At 40.0% G+C, this 24,956-nt stretch overlaps 1 protein-coding gene and 1 long non-coding RNA gene across 6 annotated transcripts in view; one reads left to right on the plus strand and one right to left on the minus strand.

The window, feature by feature from the left end:
- Positions 1–24,956, plus strand: part of LOC5575438 (semaphorin-1A) — a 612,610-nt gene that overhangs the window by 483,824 nt on the left and 103,830 nt on the right. For all 5 annotated transcript variants that reach the window (XM_021844666.1, XM_021844665.1, XM_021844669.1 and 2 more), the window contains exons 4-5: positions 6,704–6,812; positions 23,444–23,639. In XM_021844666.1, the coding sequence (XP_021700358.1) occupies positions 6,704–6,812; positions 23,444–23,639 (305 nt within the window). The remainder of the gene's footprint in view (positions 1–6,703; positions 6,813–23,443; positions 23,640–24,956) is intronic.
- Positions 12,075–13,417, minus strand: LOC110676509. Its single transcript, XR_002500463.1, has 3 exons — positions 12,859–13,417; positions 12,700–12,801; positions 12,075–12,642 (listed from the first exon to the last, which is right to left on the minus strand). It is a non-coding gene; the product is annotated as an uncharacterized LOC110676509 (long non-coding RNA).

Consider the following 24,956-nt stretch of genomic DNA (forward strand, 5'->3'; position numbering starts at 1 on the left):
ACCCCGGATTACAGGCTAACCACAGTTGGAATCGATTTTTTTTTTTGCTCGCTTTCAAATTTCTTATACCTAAGTTAAAATTTTTAATTCAAAGTAATATGTATACCAACAATCTTACCGGCCCTAAGAAATATATTTTCTTTTAATTTTTTTTCTTTTTAATGTATTTTCACACCTAGCACCAAATTTGTACAACAATATCTCTCAGAAATAGTGCGATACGTTAAAAAGTGATTTTAAGTGTTCCTAAAACATTGGCGCCATTTATCAATTTATTGTGCAATAAATTGCTCATAACTTTCAACCTACACAGTTACTATCATTGTTATAATTAGACATATTTACAACTGACTCAACTTACCGGAGTTGCTTAAGTATGTGTTTCATCAAGCACAGCTTCAGCACCAACACAACTAAATGTGCTTCGTTCTCTACATGCAATCATATAAGGTACCCCTAGGGCAAGTGGGACATAAAAAAACGATAGTTCAAACAAATTGTTCAGAATAATTTTCAAATGTTAATATTTCGCAAATCCAACAACACGGTCACATTTTGGCAACATATTTGCTGGTGTGTGCATGAACTTGATCGAATAATTTCGAAATTGTTAAAACCTTAGAAGAAAGATGTACAATGAGCCATTAGACGTAGTTGCCCCGCTAAACGGGGCAAGTGGGACACATCCAGTTTCGTGCGTAAAACCCCATCAGTAAGTCAACCGTTGCAATAATGGGATTGATAAAACATAGATATTTTATTTTGAGTACATATTCCATGTACAGAAAGGATCAATCATAAAATACGTAACTTTTCAGGAAGAAACCCTGCATTTAATAATATGTCACATCGCATTTAATTTTTACTAAAAACTTCCCACAAAAAGCGTTAAAACATGTTCAAATGTTAAAACATGTTCAAAAGTATCATTTATAAGTTATCAATCGAAATGCAGCAAATAAACTTTCAATAATTGACAAATTTTTGAATGTGTTCTGTTATTACTATTATGCATGGCGGAAAACCATTTAATTGGATGGAATTGTTCTCCGCAACTACTAAATTTGGTAGAAATAGCCAATAAAGTTCAATAAAAATAGAAAAGTAATCGTTCTCATTATGCATTTTAAATTTTATTTCTTTCTTTGCTCAATTTTGAATTCGTATTTCAAAAATAAAAATAAAAAAATATATTCAGCAAAATTTGGCATTTTTCTCCCTTTTCAGCAATTAAGTAATATAAGATTCTAATAAAGTATCGTCTTCCAAATCAAGGAGTATACGCGAGAAAACGCAATATTGCACAGTCAATTCGGAAACTCATGTCCTTTCCATCCCATGTAATTTTACAAAATAAATTAGGCACCTCGTCTACAATTATTACACTTGATTGTACAGCTATCCAAGTTCATGTTTAGATATCACCATCTATGATATTACCTGCCACAGATAGTTTTATGTTCTGAGTCGAACGTGACCTGGAAATCAATAAACAGATTGACGATGAATTCTGTTCTTTACTTCGTTCAGTTGCAGGTATAGAGAGTGGAAGTCCAAATGATGGTATACTTAAGTAGTGCTTATTGGGGATTTATTTGAAGTTGTTAAAGATTTTGTTAATATTCAAACACATGTGACATATGATAATCATGTTTCTCGTGTAGTTAAAATCTTGTTGTGGCTGAGAATGTAGCACAGGATAATTATTACGTGAAGTGCTGAGGGAAAACTTGACGAAAACATCAAGAGTAGTACCAGATGTACAAAAAAGCAAATTTTATTAAGCTGGATAAATACGGCATACTTTAGTGGGCTGGACACATATTGTGAAAGACGAAGAATAATCTAAAATAAATCACCCAGATGACTGCCTTGCGGTATGCCTTGATGACGCGTATAAGCAGGGCGATCGATATTCTTCTAAAGCTACCAACAATTCATGATCAGTGAGGTATGAGTTGAACCACCACAAAAGGCTACCCCCAATTCCAAGCCTATCGAGCTTGGCGATTGCATTATCGTGGTTTAGTTTGAATACCGCAGATATATCGGTGTAAATCACGTCCGTCTTGGCCCGAACATTCGTGCTCTCAGTGATGTACGACGTAAGGAATAGCAGGTTGGTAGTAGTAGAGCGGCCAATAGTCAATCCATGTTGATCAGCACTCAGATACTGTCTGCAGTGTGCGTTTAGAGAATCCATGACCGCCAGCTCGAACAGCTTAGCTACAGCGTTCAACGATATGATCCCAAGATAGTTAACGTTATGCTTGTGTCCTTTATTATAGGGAAACATGGTCCAAGACGCACTGATGGGTAAAATGGCTAACCTCATTAAATCATTCCTAGAACGTTTCAATTTGTATTCTTTGCCAAACGATGTTAAAATATGTTTACCCAAGAGTTGCCGCCACAATCCTTGGACATAAACTCATGGATTTTTCCTTAATTTTCCGGTGAAATTCAACACTCTTCACTTTTTTGCCTAAATATTAAGGTTTTCCGATGTTTTCATGAAGAAATAAGCGTTTCCATACCACAGAACAAACTCATGGAGAAACATGGTTGCTAACTACTAGTTCTCCATACTAAATGGCATTCTACCCCATCCATTTGGTCATTTTGAACCACCCCCATTCTTCAACCAACTTTTCTTCACGATTTTAACCCGTAAAAAAACTCAAATTTGGGGTATGTTTACATGATGGTAGCTAGCAAATGTTGTAAAATTACTGTTAGGACTTCGAATGGTGTTAAAATTTGGATCTCATTAGGAGAAAACGACACAAATCCTTAAAGTGGCATTTTGGACCATTTGACCCGACACGGAAAACATTTCGGCTGTTTTCCAACAAGTCTGCTGCCGATCATTCTTTTCACAAAAGCAGCTGGGATACCGTCTGGCCCCAGCTTGAACAAAGTTTTGAGCTGAGATGCCGCTTTTGAGATCGTTTCTTGAGGAAGATGAATACTGCTAAGCTTTTGATTAGCCAAATGCACATTCATTGTTGGCCGCGGTATTGATGAGATCGACGGAAAGCCGTTCGTTTACGAACACACTTGCAAAATTAAATGAGAACAAATTACATATGTCCTCTCGATTATACCCAGTAGTGCCGTTGAATGTTATGGACGATAACAAACCAACTTCCTTCCGCTGTTCGTTCACGTAATTCCATAAAGATTTGGGATGCAATTTAAGTCGGCGTTGTATTTCGCTCTGATGGCGATGAAAACAGAAACGTCTCAAACGCTTGTATTCATAGTTGAGTCTAACGTAGCAGCATTTTGATGATCATGTGCGAAATTTGGTAAAGCGATGCTTATTTCTTCTTAAGATCTTTGAGTATATTCGTGGAAAGACTCTTTTGAAGAGTTTTTGAAGCTCTTTCTACAAGAATTCCTGAATAACCCGTGCAGCCGCGTTTAACTTACAACACAAGGATAATGTGCCACGAATTTTCATAAGAGGACATACCAGAAATTCATTCCGAGATTACTTCAAACATTATTCGAAGATCTAAAATTAATCGTATATATGTCGCTTCACGCATTCCGCTTAAAAAAATCCAGGGGTAAGTTCAAATATATATCATGTTAATTAAAGAAAGCCACCATCCCATGTGTTACATATCCAGTATAACGACGATTCCTATGCCAAATTTCTAAGATTCCAGTCAAGAACAGTTTTACAATGTTTCAGGTTAGAGATTTATTCATATTTGGCCAATTTGGTAATGCCAAGAAAAAAAAATACAATAAAACGACGATGTGTTTCTTATGCAATTGTTGCAAATGTTATGGCCTGTCATTTGATACCATTAAAAGTAAGCTTCCTTTAGCATGTACAGTTAACTCTCCCTTACTCGATATTCTGTATCTCGATATCGAGTTAGGGAACCATAGCAAAAGTTGGTTATCATAGCTAACTCAATGGTCCCTTGGATCGCAGTTGCATTGGTTTTGTGTTCTGTAACTTGATACCTCCCTAACTCGATGGTCCCTTCAATATCGAGTAAGGTAGAGTTGACTGTATAAAGATTGCTCGTTTTAAGGTACCTCCAGTAAAGTTCACAAAAAAAATGTTCGATGGTCCCTTGATTTTTTTTGACGTTTGACCATCGCACAGTGGTCCAGCGAGCAAATTTACGCGGAAAAATACATTTACTCCAGAGCACGAGTAAAACTGTAGACCAAAACTGTCTTGTTCAAAATTGTTTGTTTTGTTTGTTTATTTGGTCCTTTGGCTAAATTAGGGTGGTCCACATACTCATAAAAATGAAAAAGTCAACTTCTTATTTGTAGAAACTATGGCATACCCTGAAGTTTTATTTATATTTAGTATTTATATTTTCTACACGTTTTTTTACACGGTACCTTAGTCATTTTTTTCCGTACGAAACAATGTTCTACATTATGATTCGTATGGTCGTGAAACGTCGAAAAACATGAGGTCATTTTTACGTCTTTTTTTCGAATTAACGCGGTTTTTTTACGCGGGACATCATCCGACGTAAAAAAAAACGTAGTGTACATTCTTTATCAAAGTAGTAAAACATTCAATTTCAATAAATTTTACCAAAAAAGTTTTTCGGTAGCTCTCAAATTAGCCGATTTAGAGTTCTTTTCCTATGTTGGCTTAGCATAGTTTTCGGGCTCCAACGTCTTTAATTATAATATCTATTCAGAACAGTCCATGAACCATTTGCAGAGCCTTGAAAATCGTATTCATAGAAAAATGGCAAAACGCGCCACCCCTTTCCATGTTGAAGTTATTGATGTTTTCTCTTGCAAAATAAAAACGTCCATTTGGTTTGTTAAAAAAAATGTTAAAATCTAACAACTTTCAAATGAAAATTTATATTATAAAAATTACAGTTTTTATTTTTGTAAACAAAAAGCCTTTGATAAAAAATTGAATTTTTGTCACAAGGGGTAAGTTCAAATATATATCATGTAAGTAGACATCAACCATATTTTTGCATGAAAAAGTCACTATGGTCACTATTGTTACAAAATTGGTTTCTAAAGTCACTATCTTCGTGATGTAAAGATAAAGCGGCCTCAGTATTTTTGAACTAAAATAGCATGACGTAAGTATTTTCGTTATTCTAAAAACAAACAATATTTTAAATCTTGACATCTGAAATGTTAAGAAAGGGAGGAATTTCTGGCGATTTTTCTGCAAAAGACCGGGCAAAATTTATAGTAAACAGTCTGAAATTTGTTTGTCAAGTTTAAGGCTAAATTTGTGGTGATAACTCACTTAAAACATGTAGAACAATTTTGAACATAATTTTATGAGTGAGGTGTTTTTTGATTGAAACTCATGAAGTATATTCGTCAGATCTGTTTGACAAATTGCTAATAAAATTTTATGAGGAAAATTAGGCAGATAGCCAGGAGAGAATTTGAATTGAATTGAATTACTTTTTATTGAAGGGATTTACTGCCGTAGGCAGGTTCATTCCCATTATAAACAGAAGGGATCTCTGGCCTGTCTTCTAAAAAAGTACAAATATTTTTTTCATAGGATGAGTTAGAAAGGTAACTCTTGTTTCAAATATATATTATTCAAGGAACTCCTCTGAAACTCACTAGACAATTCGTTCAGTAGTTTTGATAAGAATTTGTTCTTGGTTTTCTTTTTCAGTTTTAAGTTCTGTCCATTTCACTAAAAACATCGGGAATTGATCCTCAAATTGTCATAGAAATTCGCCAAAACAACTTCCATTGTTTTTGTTGAAAATTTACTTTTTAACTAGTCCAGAAATACCAACACAAAGAAAATATAAAATACCGTTTGACTCATATTCCGAACACTTGAGCCCAACAGGAAATTCAAATCTATCTGGTGGGCATTAACTAGCTCATATTTGTGAAAATTTTAATTTCTACGCAAGGTCTAACTGTTAATAGCATAATTACCATTTTTTTGTAAGAAAAGTTCATAATTTCTTTTTTGCAGCATAACGAATGTCAAAAACTGTTTCCTACGCGGAATTTTTCCAATTCAATCGTGACAATCTTTAAACTAATGCTGTTTATCTAATTCCACTGTCTAGAAGCCCACTGTGCAACAGATCTCACGTGTCTCATCCTGAGTCGTCCTTTGACACTTATGCAATAAATCAACGTACAATAAATATGGTGCACACTTGTTATCATTAATGTGTGTTTAATGTACTGTTTATTGGCTCCATACGGTCTTTCGAAGTGAACGTTTTGAGCTCAATTCAGAGTGACACCATGTCGTATATTGGCAAGCAGATTTTTCTGAGTAGCAAATCAGCATAAAAATGAAACACAATGTGATATTTCACAAATTTACTGCCTACAAAAATATTTCATTTACATTTGTATAACAATTTTTCGACAAATCACAAAATTTATACAAACTCATGTTCGGCACAAAGAATGTTGTCTAATTTTTGTATTTTTTTTCCTGCTCGGATACTTAACTGTTCTCACTATTCCGTCATCATCAGCATCACCATCAACGACACCCAGATGACACGACAATAAAATGTCTGTGTAAAACCATGTGCTCTCCGATTATAGCATCGTAACGATTGTGGTTCGAGTAATCGTTCTTGCATCTTTGTAGCGTTCTTTATCTGCGCCATTAACCTGCAAAAAACGATCCTTAACCAGATCATTTTTTAATTGCACTTTTCTTTCTCCATGTTTTCCCCATTTGCAGAAACATTGTGTACAATCTCAGCATATACGATCTAAGCGAGCAGACCCGGTTAGTGTGGTACTCATCGGAGGATGACATCAAGATGTGTGTGATGAAGGGGAAAGACGAGGTAAGGCCCATTTTCTTAAATGCAGTAACACAGCAAAAAATAAAATGTAATATCACGTGATTTTAGCTGTACATAAATCTTGTCGCAAATACAGTGTACAATAATAGTTTTTAATCGTTTATAACCAGCCGGCGAGTGATGAAAATCGAAGTCTAATAATCGATATAACCGCTTTGAAAACTACACGCTTAAATTTGGATACGTATTAGATTTGTAAATCTCTCACGACGTCCGAAAATTACTCATTCTGTTTTACACAATTTTGCGTGAAGGGTAAATCTACACATTGATGATGTGTAGATCTACCATTACACAAAATTTTGTTAAAAGGCAAAGGAAAGAACTCATCTAATGCGTAAAAAAGTTAAGCGTGTAGTCTATCGTATCCGATATTTCTAAGTCATCTCATAACGATAAATGAAGTAAGTTCTATTTGCTACATGTTTTGTGTTGCGACTCAAAAAGGAATTCTTGGTATTTTCGTCGATTTTAAAACTATGTCGATCGACATTAATTTATTTTTTTGCTGTGCACTTTAGGAAGCCGGGGTTATTAAAATTCAAACAATCACTAAATTATCCAAACGACTATCTGGGAGGTTCTCGACGGTCCTGAATAATGCGTCGTACACGTGTCGGCCTGTCAAGAAGTTGGCACCTCTACAACGAGCATAACACGTACCAAACGATGACCTTTTGAACCAATTGTCTTTCACACTAATGGGCGGCCATAATATTTGCTTCCCGGTAGAGGCATCCATTATGCAAATATGACTGATAAATATGTAGGATTATTGTAACGACGACGACGACGACGACGACGACGTTGACATGAGGCCACCAGCGAAGTCGAAATTTGTCGAGGGACGACGATTCTCTGGGCTCAGTCCGATTCTGGAATCTTTTGAAGAACGCCCAGCTGGTCTGGCGGAAAAGCGTCGGCTGGGCCTGAAATGAAATTTCATCACGTAAAGTGCTCATTAAAATTAGATACGGGCAGAAACGGCAGAACTCAAATCTTTAATTGTAATGAGCAGCAGAAACATTCATACTAATATAGGGGCTATAAAAACGGAAGCGGTCAAAAATATCACAATTCTTAGCCATTTTTATACATTTTGGGTGACCTCCGTAAAAAGCTTTGAGCGTTACATGACATGCAATTTTCTAAAATATAATATAACAACCTATTTATTATCAGTGCCTTTCTTAACTTCGTCATGGATTTATTCTTAAAATAATTTAGGCTCAAAAAGTTTCAGTAGAAACAATACTTGTTTCGGCAGAAAAAAAATCATGCCAATTCTTAATAGAATCAGCCCTGTCGTCCTGCTTAGTCGCGCTTAGTCGACGACTAAGAAGCTTTTCTCATATTTTTTTACAATTTTCACCCTGATTCATTAAAAATATAGGAAGAGTGATTCGTCATAGCGATATTAGGTGCATCCTAACTCCCTGTAAGACATCGATAGACATTTTCAAACTATATCAACGCCCTGGAGTAATTTGACTTTTGACGTAGACGTAGGTGCATCTGAAACATGACATGAGCCCTTGAATAAGCTGACTATATACGTAAATAAGATGCACTTCAACGCCCAGAGGATATTATTTGAAAATTCCAAGATGTATAAACGCCCTGCAGTTATCTGACCTTATCCTTCGTAGATGAGGTGAATCTTGGTGCCCTGTAGGACATCAGTTTAAAATTATAAGCTGTATTAACGCCCGAGAATAATTCAACCTTACCCTGCGTAGATCAAGTGTATCTTGACTCTCTTTAAGATATCAATGAAATTATAAGCCATATCAACGCCCTGAAGAAATTCGACCATATCCCACAAAGACCAGATGTACTTAACGCCCTGTATGACATCGATCGAAATCAACGCCCTGGAGTAATTGACTTTGTCTTACGTAGATCAGGTGCATCTCAATCCCCTGAGGACATTAATTGAAAATTGCAAGCTATATCAACGCCCATGTGTAATTAATCCTTAGTAGGTGTATCTTAACGCCCTGTTAGACATCAATACAAAATTTCAAGCTGTATCAGCTCTGGAGTAATTGGACATTATCCCACCAAGATCAGATGCATCTTGACGCCCTGTGGGGCATCAGTTGCAAATTATAATCTGTATTAACACCCTGGAATAATTTGACCATATTCTATGAAATTCAGCTGCATCCCAACCCCCCGAAGACATTAATTGAATGTCCAAGCTGTATCAGCGCCCTGTAGTAATTTGACCATGTCTTAAGTAAATCAGGTACATCTTGACGCCCTGAGGGCAACTATTGAAAATTCTAAGCTGTATAAACGCCCTGTAGTTATTCGACCTTATCCTTCGTAGATCAGAACCATCTTGACGCCCTGTTCGACATCAGTTCGAAATCATAAGCTGCATGAACGCCCTACAGTTTTTCAACCTTGTCTCACGTAGACCAGATGTAAATAACCCCCTGTATGACATCAATGGAAATGTCCTAGTTGTATCCACGCTCTGAAATAATTTGACCTTGTCTCACTTAGATCAGATGCATCTCAACCCCCTGAAGACAACCATAGCAAATTTTAAGCTGTACCAACGCCATGGAGCAATTTGTCCTAAATAGATTAGGTGCATCTTAATGTCTTGTTAGCCATCAATCTAATTTTCCAAGCTGTATTAACGCTCTGAAGTAATTAAATCTTATGCTTGATGGATCTGATGCATCTTGACGCCCTGTAGGACGTCTAATGGGAATTATGTGATATCTCAACGTCCTGAAGTAATTTAAATTTAATGTACGCAGACCAGATGGATCTTAAAGCCCTGTAAGACATCAGCTTTAGAATAATTTGACCAGATATCACATAGATCAGATGCACCTCAACGCCCTGAGGACGTTACTTTAACATCACAAGATGTAGATCACAAGTAACTTGACGCCCTGTGGAACATCAGTTGAACACTATAAGTTGTATCAACGTCCTGGAGTGATTTGACCTTATCTCACGAAGACCAAGTATACTTAACGCCCTGTATGACATCATTCAAAATTTCAAAGTTGTATCAACGCCCTGGAGTAATTTTATTTCGACTGATATAGATCAGATGCATTTCAACCTCCTGAGGACATTAATTGAAAATTGAAAGCTGTACCAATGCTTTGGAGTAATTTATCCTATATAGATCAAGTTGTATCAACAATGGAGTAATACAGTAATCTGGTGTTATTTGACCTTATCCCACGAAGATCTGGCGCCTCTTGACGCCCTGTATGACATCAGTGGAAAATTAGAAGCTATATTAACGCCCTGGAGTAATTTGAGCTCATCCCACGTAGCTTATCTACATCTCAACCCCTGTAGACATTGATTGAAGTTGTATAAACACACTGGAGTAGTTTGACCTTATCGTATGTACATCAGGTACATCATTATGCCCTAAGGACAACTATTGAAAATTCTAAGCTGCATCAACGCCCTGGAGTTATTCGACATTATCCCATGTGAACAACGTCTACTTGGCGCCATGTATGGTATCATTGGCATCCGGATATTCAAGCCCTGAAGTTATTTGGCCGTAACTCAGATCGCCCTGAGGATAGCAATTAAAAATTCCAAGCTGTATCAAGGCCCTGTAATTATTTGATCTTATCCTTAGTAGACCAGGTGCATCGTAATGTCCTGAAAACCATAAGTCGAAATTTCTAAGCTTTATCCACGCCCTGAAGTAACGTGGTCGTATCTCTCGTAGATCATGTAGATGCTGTTAAGCTGTATCAATGTCCCTCAGTAATTAAATATTGCTTCACACAGATCTTCTCGAGGTTATGAGCATGCTAACGCCCTAATACATTCCGGAAATTTTATTGTTGCATATGGTTCTGCACAGTTCTACGTAAGAAAAGAAAATATTATCCCAGTGTGCTGATATAGTTGAATATATGATTGTTTATTGGACAATAAAATGCACCTGATCCCTTGATTTTCTCATAATCATTTAATAAATTTATGGTTCAATTATCTGAACAGATATTTAGAAAAATAAAACACGTAGTCTTTAAGACTTTTGAAAAGATTGAAAAATGTTTGGACAAGAACCAAATAAAGTGGTTTATGGACAGAATGCTTTGTAGGACTTCAAGAAGAATTTCTGGGTCAATCCAAATAAATCCGCGTCGGCGACAATGATTTGTATACTATTGAAGGCGACCAAAATTCGTACAAGAACGCAGTAGACAATAAACTCCTGAGTAGGAGTTGCTCTTATATCTCGTTTGATTTTTGATCAAATTGTGGCATGCAATTCAATACTTTATTAACGAAAATTAAGAATGTGTCAGGAAATCTGGAGCCTTCTTGAATTAGATGTGCATTTTACTAACAAACTTTTGCATGGCGCCAACCTAAAAAAAAGGTTCAGAAATTACAACGGTGTGACCTTTAAAAAAGGGTTTGGGGATATGTATTACGAAAATATACGATCTCTTTATAAATTCGCTAATCAACTAACCTGGAATAGTAATTGATATTTAGCATCTCAGTCTTATAACAATATTGTTCAAGTAAAATATTGTCCATATAGTGTTGAAAGTTTCAATGCCTGCTAAAATCTATTGTTGAACTGATAAGAGGAATGCAATTTTTTAAGTGTTTTACCTCTAAAACTGTTACATTTCTTTATTTTTGCAAAAATAAAACGACAGATGATAACAACAATATGTTTATTATTCTTTAACATACCGTTTTGACTCATATTCCGAACACTTAAGGCCAACAGTGATTTCAAATGCATTTGATTGGCATAAATTCGCTGATATTAGTGTAAATTTTAATTTCTTTGCAAATTCTAACTAAAAGCTATTGAGTGTACCAATAATAATGTTGATTTAATTAGTTTTAGTATTGTTTTTACGTATAAGTATGGAACAACATTTTGATTCAAATGCCGAACACTGTATTAATTCTGTCTCATATTCCGAACACCTTGATTCAAATTCCGAACAGTGCGAATAAATCGTACTCAAATTAATAATTTCGCAAATAGATTTATCTAAGTTTGTTCTACTGGTCTAAAACTAGAGAATCATCACCACTCCCGCGGTATAAATTATATTGGGGACGCTAAAACTAAATTGCACTTGACTGCCATGTCCTAGTTATTTGGTGACATATTTCAGCGAAACATTGTTAAGAGTCAACTGTTTAGGGGAGAAGCGAACACCCCTGGACAGTTCCGGCTTACTCAAAACACGCTAAACCAGACTGAATAAGCTTATAAGAACATGATTTTATTTGCCTTTCTGGGTTTGCTCACCCGATATAGGTTATATCTAATCCTATGGCCCTAAAACTCCTAATTTCGGCTCATATCGAGCAAATTTCTCTTAAAATCTAACATAATGCTTCATTTTGGTGGTTTTAGAGTAACTTGTGCATTTGCTCACCGCTCTGCTGCCTCACCCTGTACCAATGCCGTCCGCTGCGCAGGATCCTTTCTCGCTGGGCGATTCGATTCGCGCCGTGTCTCGTGGGCATGCAAACCTGAAGGACCCTCTAGATGGCCGTTCGTGCTTGGAGTTGAGGCTGGGCACCTGGGGCAAAGAAATACGCGCTGTCGTGTCTGTCTGGTATCAACCTCTCCGGTCAGTTTACACGTCCTTCGACTTGCAATCGGTGTGCGATCCGCATCGTCGAGTGGGGCCGACCCACTAGCACCGCGGGCCGTTGGCGTTCGTTCACTGGAGAAGGCCTACAGAACGAATCCTTGTTCCAGCCCTGTGTCTGCGTCGTCGTCTCTCCGGAGGTCTAGTATGCAGTATCCCACGTGTGGAAAAAGGCCCTATGAAACAGCGGTTGTTAGAAAACGTCAATTGTCTTCAGATCTCGCTAGACTCACCCTTCTGGGGCCTTTCTGTCCTCCCGGATTGCTTCGGGTGAAACTGAGTGATTGTAGGAGTACTAATCTCGTGACTCTCCTCCTGGGATTCTGTGGACGTTCCTGTTAGAATGTGCGAGTTACTCGTTGGGTTCGCTTACACGAATGCTTTCAACTTACGGTTGTGAGTTGATATTTCCTAACGTCCTACGCAGTCGGATGACCTCACTGCGACGAGTTCTTGTGGTGTTCCAGAACCGACCAGAAAATCTGCGTTGAGGGGATGTATTACAAATGAGGTTAAGTTTTCCCACATGCGAGACTTACGACTGGGACCAGAATTCGTGCGCACTCCCTGTTCCCAAAATTTGCTCTTTCTGCTCGCTAGAGCGTTGTTCTAGCGATTTTTCGGTTCGTCTTGAAGCGGTCTGATGTGCTGCGAGGACCCGGATCAACTCTAATATGTCGTGGGTTTTGCACGACGCCGGAACGACTTTTCCCAACGAGACTCACGACCGAACTGCACGCGATATGATTCGTGCTCACTCTTCTGTCCGACACAAAGTTTTCTCCTTCTCTTGTGACTGTGGTGGCAACGGAAGTTCAGCTGTCATTGTACGTGACGGTTGGCTGAGAGGGCAGCAGCGCAAGAAAATTTGGCGCTCTCGCTTCTTGTCAATCTAGTGACAGGGCTAGGAGCTATTTTTGTATAGATTCTGGTTACATGTTAAACTGTTCTAATGCTTTTTTCCACCATAACTATTCTAACGGTCATAAATTTCTACACCACAATTTGAAACGCAACAACATTTCAACCACATCGCCATATAACAACAGAGTGTTCGGAATATGAGTCTGTTCGGAATTTGAGACAAAACGGTACAACAGGATTAAGTTACAACTCCAGGAACACCAACACAGGACGAGAGACATCGTTAGTCGCCTGTTGTTGCAGAATTGCCGGGAGTACAATGTAACCACACATCATTAAACAAATTTTATTCATCGAATCCAAATCAGCCTACGATACATATGATCGAGACCAGCTATGGCAGATTATGCAAATATACAGCTTTTTGGTCAAACTGTTAATATTGATCAATGCGATGATAGATCGAGTGATGTGCATTTCCAGAGTATCAGGGACGCCCTCAAGTCTCTTCGAATCTTGCTGTTCAACATTACTTTAGAGGGTGTGATAAGAAGAGCGGGGATAGGCATTTTCATGCGACAAGTCCGTCTATGCAAAAGTTTACATCGGTGGAGCTCCGGTTCAAACGCGCAGTCATCTCGATAGAAGAACTGTCAAATTTCTTTAAAGTGAGCTGATTTGAAACGACTCGTAAAAAGGCCTACAGACATGAGTAGCACGATTTTCCGAAAGTACGTTCAGCTACTTAGTTTCGCCGATTATATTGATATTCTAGCACGGAACTTCGAGAAGATGGCGGATACGTACAACTGATTGAGGTCTGAAACTAGGTGAATCGGACATCAATGTGTCGAATAATCAATGTGTACGATAACCAGGGACTCAAAAGATACATGTCCCCACCTCGAGGTCATATTGATGAAGATGAAATCGAGGCGGTCGGAGAATTCGTGTACTTGGGCTTACTGGTGACCGCCAACAACGACTCCAGCAGAGAAATTCAGAGACACGTCGTTGCTGGAAATCGTGCCTACTTTGGACTCCGCAAAACTCTTTGATCGAGTAAAGTTCGTCACTAAGTTAACCATCTACAAGACGCTGATTGAACCGGTACTCATTTATGGGCACGAAACATGGACCCCTCGTACAAAGAACCAACGCGCCAATCGCAACGCTTGGTGTTTTCGAATGGAAGATTTTGTAGATTACTACGGTGGAGTACAGAATGAAGACGTCCTATAGGCGAATAAACCATGAATTGCACCAGCTGCTGGAAGAACATTGCAAAAATTGGGAAGTTGTGGTGGGCAGGCATGTGAACAAAATATCGTATAACAACCAGGTGAAAATGGTTCTCGAAAATAATCCGACCGGCACAAGACGATGTGGTGCGCAGCGAGCAAGATGGGTCGATCAAGATGAGGATCATTTGCGGATTCTTCAAAAAATGCGTGGCTAAAGACCGGCAGCCATGGACCCCGATGTCTCCGGCCGCCATGGCCTCACCCTAACCGGTAAGGTAAATAAGTAAATTACAACGCATCGATTTGATTGAATTTTTGATTGAACAAATAATGCATTACAATTGTCCATATAAAATTAAGAGATAAAAACCTGTCTCTGTTCTTGTAGGGACAATGCACTAGAAGAATAAAACATGATTTAGATTATTTATTTTGTCTGTTTAATAAAGCTAAACATTAATCTTGATCAGAAATTAGACTTTACAAACAACCTAATAAACGCCTGGGAGAAGTAGCGCCCTCTGAGCTATAGTAACGCCCCCAAAAAAACAAGACGACTAAGTAGCTCCAATTTTACGACGACAGGGCTGAATAGAATTCAAAAGTTACTTGATTGTTAACATGACAACATACCCTACATAAAATGCCTGCATCCATGCATGTTGAGAATTAAAAGTTAATGATTTTCTCGATCAGTCTTTAGATAACTGTGCTAAACGTAGCGTTTATAGCGATCGCTAAGAATAACAATACGGTGATATGATGAAAACAGCATACCTCTCCACTTTCCCCTATATAAGTCGACTTTTTATTTACTTACTTACATAAGGGTCTTAAGAGTGTTTGATCATTTGGCCGTGTCGCTTGCTCCTGTGGGGCGAGTGATGCGATAAGGATCAATCGTGTTGCGCGTCGCTCGTGTAGCACGGTACAATAGTGACGTAAATCGTGGATCGCGTTAGTAGTGTTTGTTTTTTGGATCCTGGACTTGTTTTGTACAATGCTCTTATCGAATAATATCGCAAATTCGGTTAGGCGTGATTATATCATGGATCGCATCACCAACTAAAGGTGATTCCCAGATCTTTACCTTATTCTACTAGCCCAATATCCTCCCCAATGATAACTGTGGAGATACAGAAGATTCTTCGGTCTCTAGTAACAACATTCATTCCCTTCCCCGATGACCGTAAGGACGTAACTGGCACCGTCATTGACTTAAAGTTTGAGCTCTCGATTTGTGCATAATAAAAATCTTAAGTTAATCCCAAGCCCCATTCATTACATCACTGTGCAACTTCGATTGCTCTGGTCAATCGCGGAGTAGTAACTAGGAATAGGGTCCTAAAATGTTAGATAATATATTTTTTTTATTCAATAACACAATAGAACGTATTCTTGCTCTCTATTTTCCCGTTCAAATAACGGCTATATCATATTTAAACTTCAATTTAAGTAATGGGTCCAAATATGAACCTTGACACTTTAGATCATGTTTGACGTTCACCTAGTCGACATAAAACGCCACAGGGGTTCGTATTTTTAACAATGGGATTATTCCTATCTGATATATATAATACACCCAATACTTGAGTTGGAAGCAATGAGTGTAACAAAATCCAAAAAAAAACCGAAAAAAAATGATTTTTCGGGCTCAAACTAACGATAAACATTTGAAAATTAAGCAAACATTTGTTTCTGACCTAAACGTAAGCGTTTGGTACGAAAATTTGGACAGGACTTTGTGACACTATTGTACGGTCATCTATACTCATGCTCATGTTCATTAGGGCGGTTCAAAATTTAAAAAAAGTTCTAAACTCCAGTCTCCAACACCTTCCTTACCATTTTCACCATAAAAATGGTGTTCTGTGAAATTTTCAGCTTTCTAGATAGTGATTTAAAGGAGTCCCAAAGACGATGTAGGTTTAATTGGAAATTACTATGGAGAAATTTTGTAAAATGTTTCAAACACGTTTGTACTGGAATTCTTCAAACCATAATAAACAAATTTGCAGAAGAAAGAAAATCAATCGGATAGCAGAAGTGATATTCATGAGTTTGTATGCAATTTTTCGGCTTAATATGGAATCATAGCCCTGCAACCATCTAAAAAAACCACACAAAATTTGCGCAAAAAGGATTTGTCTCTTCAGCAACATCCTTCATTAAGGTGTGAAAAATGAGCTTTCACTTTGGGATGTTAAGTCAGTACTTACTTTAAAATACTAGCTTTTTTGAAACATTTCTCGAACTTTCTTCATATTAATTTCCTTATAAACCTACATTGTCTTTGGGCCACCTTTAAATCACCACCGAAAAAGCTGGAAATTTCACAGAACTCTATATTTATGGTAAGAATGGTAATGAACATATGGAAGATTGGATTTTCAAACATTTTTGAATTTTGAATCGCCGTAATGCTCATGCTTACTTACATAACGGTCTTAATAACCACATATATATATATATATATGGGGGCCCAGATAGCCGTAGCGGTAAACGCGCAGCTATTCAGCAAGACCAAGCTGAGGGTCGTTGGTTCGAATTCCACCGGTCGAGGATCTTTTCGGGTTGGAAGTTTTCTCGATTTCCCAGGGCATAGAGTATCTTCGTACCAGCCACACGATATACACATGCAAAAATGGTCATTGGCACAGTAAGCTCTCAGTTAATAACTGTGGAAGTGCTTATAAGAGCACTAAGCTGAGGAGCAGGCTCTGTTTCAGTGAGGACGTAATGCCAGAAAGAAGAAAAACCACATATATCATTACGCCGGCTGGTAAATAGCTGGGCATGGCGTACCATTGGTACCTCGCGTACCTAAAGGAATAAAATATACTCTTTGTGTGGTCCTTAGCTTCTTGCCCAGCAACTCCTATCCCTACCTCCTCGTGGTACTGGCCGGTGTACGAACAACCTTAGAGATGATCGGGTTACCAACCCCGGTGGGAACTTTGGTCGTATGCTGACATGGAAGGGGGGTTTGCTTCTGCAAACCTGGAGCGTCCGTACCCCATGTTAGGAATGGCTCACAACAGCGTCTGTTCCCCATGTCAGGGGCGGCTGATCATCGTCCGAGTGCCAGAGAAGGACTCTAAGCTAAACTGTACACTATGTTCCTCCGAACATTTAGGGGGAACGGTTCTTCGGAAATCTAGGGGGTTGGTTTCAGGCCCTGTAATCCAGCTGTAAAAAAATCAAGCAACAAATAATCAACGAGAGAATACAAACCGGGACAATCGGCGAAGACCACAACTTCATCGGGAGCACAGGCATACTTTCCGATAGGCTGATGGACCGTGGGTTCGGCATTGTAGCATTGCAGGAAGTGTGTTGAAAGGTATCAATGGTGCAAACGCTTAGAAATAAGCATACCATCTACAAGAGCTCCGGCAACACACATGAGCTGGGAACAGCTTTTATTGTGATGATATGATATGCAGAAGTGCGTGATCGGGTGGTGGCCGATCAAAGAGAGAATGTGCAAGTTGAGGATCAAAGGCCGGTTCTTCAACTTCAGCATGATTAACGTGCACAGCCCTCACTCAGGAAATTTTTACGCGCACTTCAAACCCGAGTACGGAAGCTGTCCAAGCTACGACGTCAAAATCATCATAGGAGATCTAAATGCTCAAGTTGGCCAGAAGGAAGAGTTCAGACCGATGATTGGAAAGTTCAGCGCCTACCAGCTGACTAACGAAAACGACTTACGACTAATTGATATCACTGTCTCCAAGAAGGAAACTTGCTGACGGATAAGACAATGGTGGCCGCCAGGTGGAAAGAGTACTTTGAGTCATTGTTGAATGGAAATAATGGAAGTGGATCTGGTAGCAGAATTCAAATCGATGACGATGGACAGGCTGTGGAACCTCCAACGCTAGATGAGGTAAAAAAAGCTATCAATGGGCTGAAGAACAACAAGGCTGCTGGGAAGGACGAGCTCCCGGCCGAACTTCTCAAACACGGAAGCGAGCAGCTACACGAACTCCTTCACCGTATCATATCGAGGATATGGGAGGAAGAACAAATGCCTACTAGTTGGTTGGAAGGTCTCATTTCCCCTTTGTACAAGAAAGGGCATCGACTGGAGTGCGCCAATTACCGAGGGATAACACTCCTTAATTCGGCGTACAAAATCATGTCTGGAGTTCTGTTCAACAGATTGAGACCGTATGAGGAGTCCTTTGTCGGCGAATACCAAGCTGGTTTTCGAGAGGGCCGATCAACGACGGATCAAATGTTTACCCTGCGTCAAATCCTAGATAAATTCCGGGAGTACAACTTGCAGACTCATCATCTGTTTGTAGATTTCAAAGCAGCGTACGATTCAGTGAAGAGAAACGAGTTGTGGCAAATTATGTCCGAACATGGCTTTCCGGCGAAGCTGATTAGACTGATTCGTGCAACGCTTGATGGATCAAAATCAAGTGTGCGGGTGGTGGACGAGATTTCATCATCGTTCGTAACCTTAGATGGATTGAAACAGGGTGACGCTCTTTCTAACTTGCTGTTTAACATAGCGCTCGAAGGTGCTATCAGGAGAGCCGGTGTGCAGAGAAGCGGTACCATTATCACACGTTCTCATATGCTCCTTGGCTTCGCGGACGATATCGACATCATCGGGATTGACCGTCGGGCAGTGGAAGAGGTGTTCGTGCCTTTCAAGAGGGAGACAGCGAGAATCGGGCTCACGATCAACACCACAAAAACGAAGTACATGATAGCTGGTGGTCAACGTGGGTCCGGACGTGTTAGTGGTAGCGAAATGGTGCTAGGTGGTGATAAGTTTGAAGTGGTGGAAGAATTTGTGTATCTTGGATCACTAGTGACATGCGATAATGATGTTACCCGCGAGGTGAAAAGACGTATTGCAGCTGCGAGTCGGGCTTTCTACGGGCTCCGTAACCAGCTGAAGTCCCGTAGCCTGCAAACGAAAACAAAACTCGCGTTATACAAGACACTGATCCTTCCGGTTGTCCTTTATGGCCATGAATCATGGACATTGAAGGAAGTCGACCGGAGAGCTTTCGGGGTGTTTGAACGTAAAGTGCTGCGAACAATACTCGGCGGTAAACTAGAAAACGGCATCTGGCGGCGTCGCATGAATCACGAGTTGTACCAAGTGTATAAAGAGGTGGATATTGTCAAGCGCATAAAACACGGCAGGCTGCGTTGGGCTGGTCACGTTGCCCGTATGCCGGAAGAACGACAAGCAAAGATAATATTCAACAGAGAACCCGGACGAGGCCGCCGACTTCGTGGTAGGCCGCGCACACGATGGCTTTTTGCGGTTGAGGAGGACTTAAGGGCACTTAACGTTCAGGGCGACTGGAAGCGATTGGCCCAGGACCGAGCCCAGTGGAGAAGACTCATCCATTCGGCGCAGATTCATCGTAGCGAATTGTAGCCCATCAAGTATCAAGTAAGTAAGTCTCCAAGAATATGGCCATTTGTAGCACCTACTGCCAGTACAGCCGTCCATACCGATACACCTGGAGATCACCACAGCTGACAGAATCCCAAATCGACCACGTTCTGATTGATGGACGGTACTTCTCCGACATTATCGACGTCAGGACCTATCGTGGCGCTAACATCGACTCTGACCACTATCTGGTGATGGTATGCGCCCAAAACTCTTTACGTTAACGTTAACAACGTACGGCACCTAGGCTGACCCGGTATTAACTAGAGCAGCTTAAGCAACTGGATGTCGCAGCTGCAAACGCGCAGCACCTTGAGGCTACATTACAGGAAGAAGTTGAGCTGGATGCAGCCCCTGCTGTAGCACTGGGAAAGCAGCCACCAACAATGCAGCTGAAAGCAATATCGGATACGTAGGACGGAGTCGACGGAACGATTGGTTTGACGAAGAATGTAGGCAAACTCTGGAGGTGAAGAATGCAGCGCGGGCGGTTATGCTGCAGCAAGGGACCAGGCAGAACGTGGAACGTTATAGATGGAAACGGCAACAGCATACCCGCCTCTTTCGAAAGAAAAAACGCCGCCTGAAGGAGACGGAGTGCGAGGACATGGAACAGCTGTGTCGGTCTCATGAAACACTATGTTCTATTAGAACGTGAGGTGATTGAAAGGTGGAAGCAGCACTTTGACGAACACCTCAATGGCGCTGAGAGCACAGGCAATGAAAGACGGAACAACGGAGGAAATGCCTTTGTCAGTACTGCGGGCGATGGGAACCAACCAGCCCCCAATTTGAGGGAGGTTAAGGATGCCATTCACCAGCTCAAGAACAATAAAGCTGCTAGTAAGGATGGTATCGGAGCTGAACTCATAAAGATGGGCCCGGAGAGGCTGGCCATTTGTTTTCACTAGATTATAGGCACAATCTGGGAAACAGAATAGCTACCGGAGGAGTTAAAGGAAGAGGAAATAGACCCAATCTACAAGAAAGGCGACAAGTTAGATTGTGAGAACTTACGAGCGATCACTATTCTAAATGCGGCAATATTATCCTTGCTCCAAGTGATCTCATGATTGCTTGTAATTTTTCTTACAACAAATTTTCAACACAATTTCATTGGATATTTGGCTATGTGGTTTGAATATCCTGCCTCCAGGGCCTGCAGGCAACTGGCTCGTTTTTAATGTTGGGGATTAAAACTGCCTTCTTCATCGCAAACGCTTCTGCAGAGAAAATGCTGCATTCTTTTGGTAGGCCAAAAGTCCGAACAAGATCAATATTATAGAACGCGGCTCCTACCGTGTCATCACGCTTGGAACCGTCCGTGTAGACAACGGTCGAGTTGTGGAATCGAGTCGACAATAAATGTTGGACGACTTGGTTCCATACAATTGAGGGTTTCCGTTCGTTCCCAGCTCGATCGCCTTGTCTCACAAGTTGACCGATTGCAGGGAGTGATTTGTCGGTGATTTCCTCCAAATGGTCAGATGTGCCCTCAAAAGGAGAGCAGCAGTTCAAATGGTAGGGTGCTCGCTTCGGCCATGATCGAGTTTATCGGACTAGTGACAAAAACTTGTCTGATTGCCTCGGGGTAATTTGGCTCCGATCATCTAGGGTTTGTAGACGTGTCTCGTATGCTTTCTTGGCAAACTTGCAATGGGACTTGAATGTCAACGTATGATCCAGGGTGACACCTAGAACCCTAAACCGGTTGGTTTTCGGGATGGAGACTCCCATGATGGCTTTTTCTTGAAAGAAAAGCTGGTACTGATGTATATTCTCATGAGATAGGGTTGTATCAGTTTTACTCACTTGGTAGACAATGCGCAAGGCGTAAATATTCGTTCTTTTGTATGGAGTGAAATAAACACTCCTACACATAATGGGTAAAGTAATATACTTCTATTCAGATAGCCCGACTAGTATCAAAGCTGCTTTGATGATCTCAAAGTTGAGGTTATTGTACGTCGAACTTAAATTGTGGAACATAGTTAGTTAACTCTGTAAATCTTGTGACGGGGATGAACCAGCCTCAGGCTGAATTTCCCCACAATAAAGAGTCAATCAATGAATCAAATCTTGTGTGAGAGAGTGTCGTTCCACTCAAAAGTAGTTCAGATTATATTCTTAAATATATGAATTTTGAGGAAATCAACAAAACAAGGCGAAATTCAGTGATAAACAATATTTTTGCAACCATAATCAACTCAACACTGACCCCAGCATATTGCATTGAAAATTTCCTCGTATCATTCGTCCCTCGGTTGGTATCTTTCACAACAAAACGCACAGGCCTGGTTTCCAGTTATGCAAATGTACTGCCAACATCTGTAGAAAAGGGAGGCGCCTAATTGGATTTGCAATCAGAGTCTCTCATGATGATGTATAAAAATTCTAATCACCCCCCGAGGAATAATCGGCTTGGCCCTGGTCACATGACATACCATTATGAGAAATCCAAGCGTTGCACCAGAGCTGACTTTGCACAGCAGCCAGCATCAAACCAAATACCTGCCTGTGTCTAGTCGAAGGTTCTCCGATTAAATTTGATTATTATACAATCACTTCAGTGTGGCTTTAGAATACTGATACGATACTCCACTCCATCGGTTTGGATGCGCCCAGACCCAGAGAACCCAGACAGTATTCTGTGAGATGCATATTAGATTACTTTTGCTTAATATATCGAGATGAAACACGAGATATGGACGCACATGAGCCTCTTCACATAAGTCCCATATCTGGAAGTATGTCATGCAATGGGGGCTGTATCGGTTTGAGATCAAGAAATTCCTCCGCTTTGTTCGTATCATGCAATTACAATTCCAGTGAAGTATAAGCTTCAAATGTTTGTTCAGAGATAATCATAACAATGTTACTGTAGTATGGCAATAATAACTACTCAAGCTTGTTCTTCAAAGCGCTTTCTGCGTAAGTGCCGTTGTCGGAAATGTCATTGTTTGTCCTTGGTAATCTGGGACATATCTGAAGTAGAATATTCACCCGCAAAGATGAAATTATAAATTGAATTTCTTAAAAAAAACTGCTACCCTTTGAATTTACACTCACCGATTTCTAAGAGCTATATTTTCTCATTTCCATCAGCTCAATTAATAAAAGCTGCTTGTTGAGCGATTTATTTCCATCACGCTTTCACCTTTTTCGAGATGCTCACTTTTCTAGACAAAAGCAACATAAATTTAAAATTATGCACACCATCGCACTTTGACAAGGCAACCAACCAGTCCTCCTTTCCAAGTGCCCGATAAGTGAAAACTGGAAAATGCTTTCGTCTGCATCATAACCGAAAAAAATATAGAAAGCAAAAGTCCCCCAAGGATAACATTGAAAAACTCAATTTTTCAGCGCTATTTATTTTTAATTACCTGAGTTTTCACTTCGCTTATGCTCTTTTTTCTTCTCTTTTGCAATTCGCAGGATCTGTGCCAAAATTATATTCGCGTACTGGCACTTCCCACACCTGGGACGTTGCTCGGCTGTGGCACCAATGCGTTCCGTCCGATGTGCCGGATGTACGGAATCAACGGAAACAGCTACTCAATTGAATCGGAGAAACCCGGTCAAGCCGTGTGTCCCTACGATCCGGCCCACAACTCGACGGCTGTTTTTGTCGGTAAGTACAACTGTTGTTATTTTTATGTCTGGAGTTCAATACACCCAATTAGGACTTTCGGATAATCGATTTTCGAACAAGTATTTACAGTGAAGGACTGTAGCGGTAAACGCGCAACTATTCAGCAAGACCAAGCGAAGAGTCGTGGGTTCGAACCCAACCAGTCGAGGATCTTTTCGGGTTGGAAATTTTCTCGACTTTCTACTTTTCTTGGGCACAGAATATCTTCGTTCCAACCACGCTAGGGCGATTCAAAATGGAACATATGTGCACTTTCACGTCTCCTGTTGCATGCTCGAGCATCATTTTTGAATAATGAACTAAGACAGAAAGCTCCTGCCAGCTCTGCAAATAAATGCTCCAATGCACATACGATGACACATCGAATGTCAGTTATTGTCCCTGTCGTTCGCATAATCCTGTCACGTTTCAAGAAAATGCCCTCGCATGATTAACACTGATCCGTACAACTATAACTATTGCCAAGACGACGAGGACTACGAACGAAATAATGCAATTGTTGATTTTTCCAGGCATCGCATTTGCTCTTGCTCTCCATCGTGTCTGAGAACACGTCCTTCGACCTTATACCCAACCTGCACTCGAACTCGAATCATGCAGCATCATCTGCATTCGCCTGGTGTATCCCTTTCTTTTCTTATCATAAATCTTGAGTACGCTATGGCTGCCATGGACGAACGCTTCCATGTGAGAACAAACGGGAATGCATCACATTCCCAGCCCAGAGATTTGGGGCCTTGAGCTGAGTTTTGTGCTGTGTCCGGTTACATAAGGCCACCATTATGTGTAAGCCAATTTATGACAAGTGCTCTTCAAATATATGCACTGAAATGTGATTTGGGGCGTATGGCTGTTGTGCAAGCAAATTTGCAGATTGCGTGCGTAATTGGGGCGATTTGTGATGGAAGTATCTTCTTTAAATTACACTCATTGAGTTTTTTTGTTCACTTTATTAGTATCAGGCAGCTCCCATTCATTACATATCATAATACATCTCAACCCCCCATCCGTAACACATTTAGTAAGAAAAAAATAAAATAGAAGTACCGTTTTGATTCATATTACGGACACTTAAGGCCTTAGTGAACGGTAGAAAAGTTGTGTTTTGAAGCATTGAAAACAATATCACATGATTACTACTTATGGGGTTAAAGGGTAAGCCACGTTTTATTATAATAATTATTGAAGTGGTATGCATTGCAGCATGCAGGATTAAACTCTAGATTTGATAATTGCAATCTGATTCATTTTAATGGTATACGTACACGTACAGTTTTGAACAAAACTTAATCCGTA

The sequence above is a fragment of the Aedes aegypti genome, chromosome 2 (assembly GCF_002204515.2).
Source record: "Aedes aegypti strain LVP_AGWG chromosome 2, AaegL5.0 Primary Assembly, whole genome shotgun sequence".
Taxonomy (NCBI): domain Eukaryota; kingdom Metazoa; phylum Arthropoda; class Insecta; order Diptera; family Culicidae; genus Aedes; species Aedes aegypti.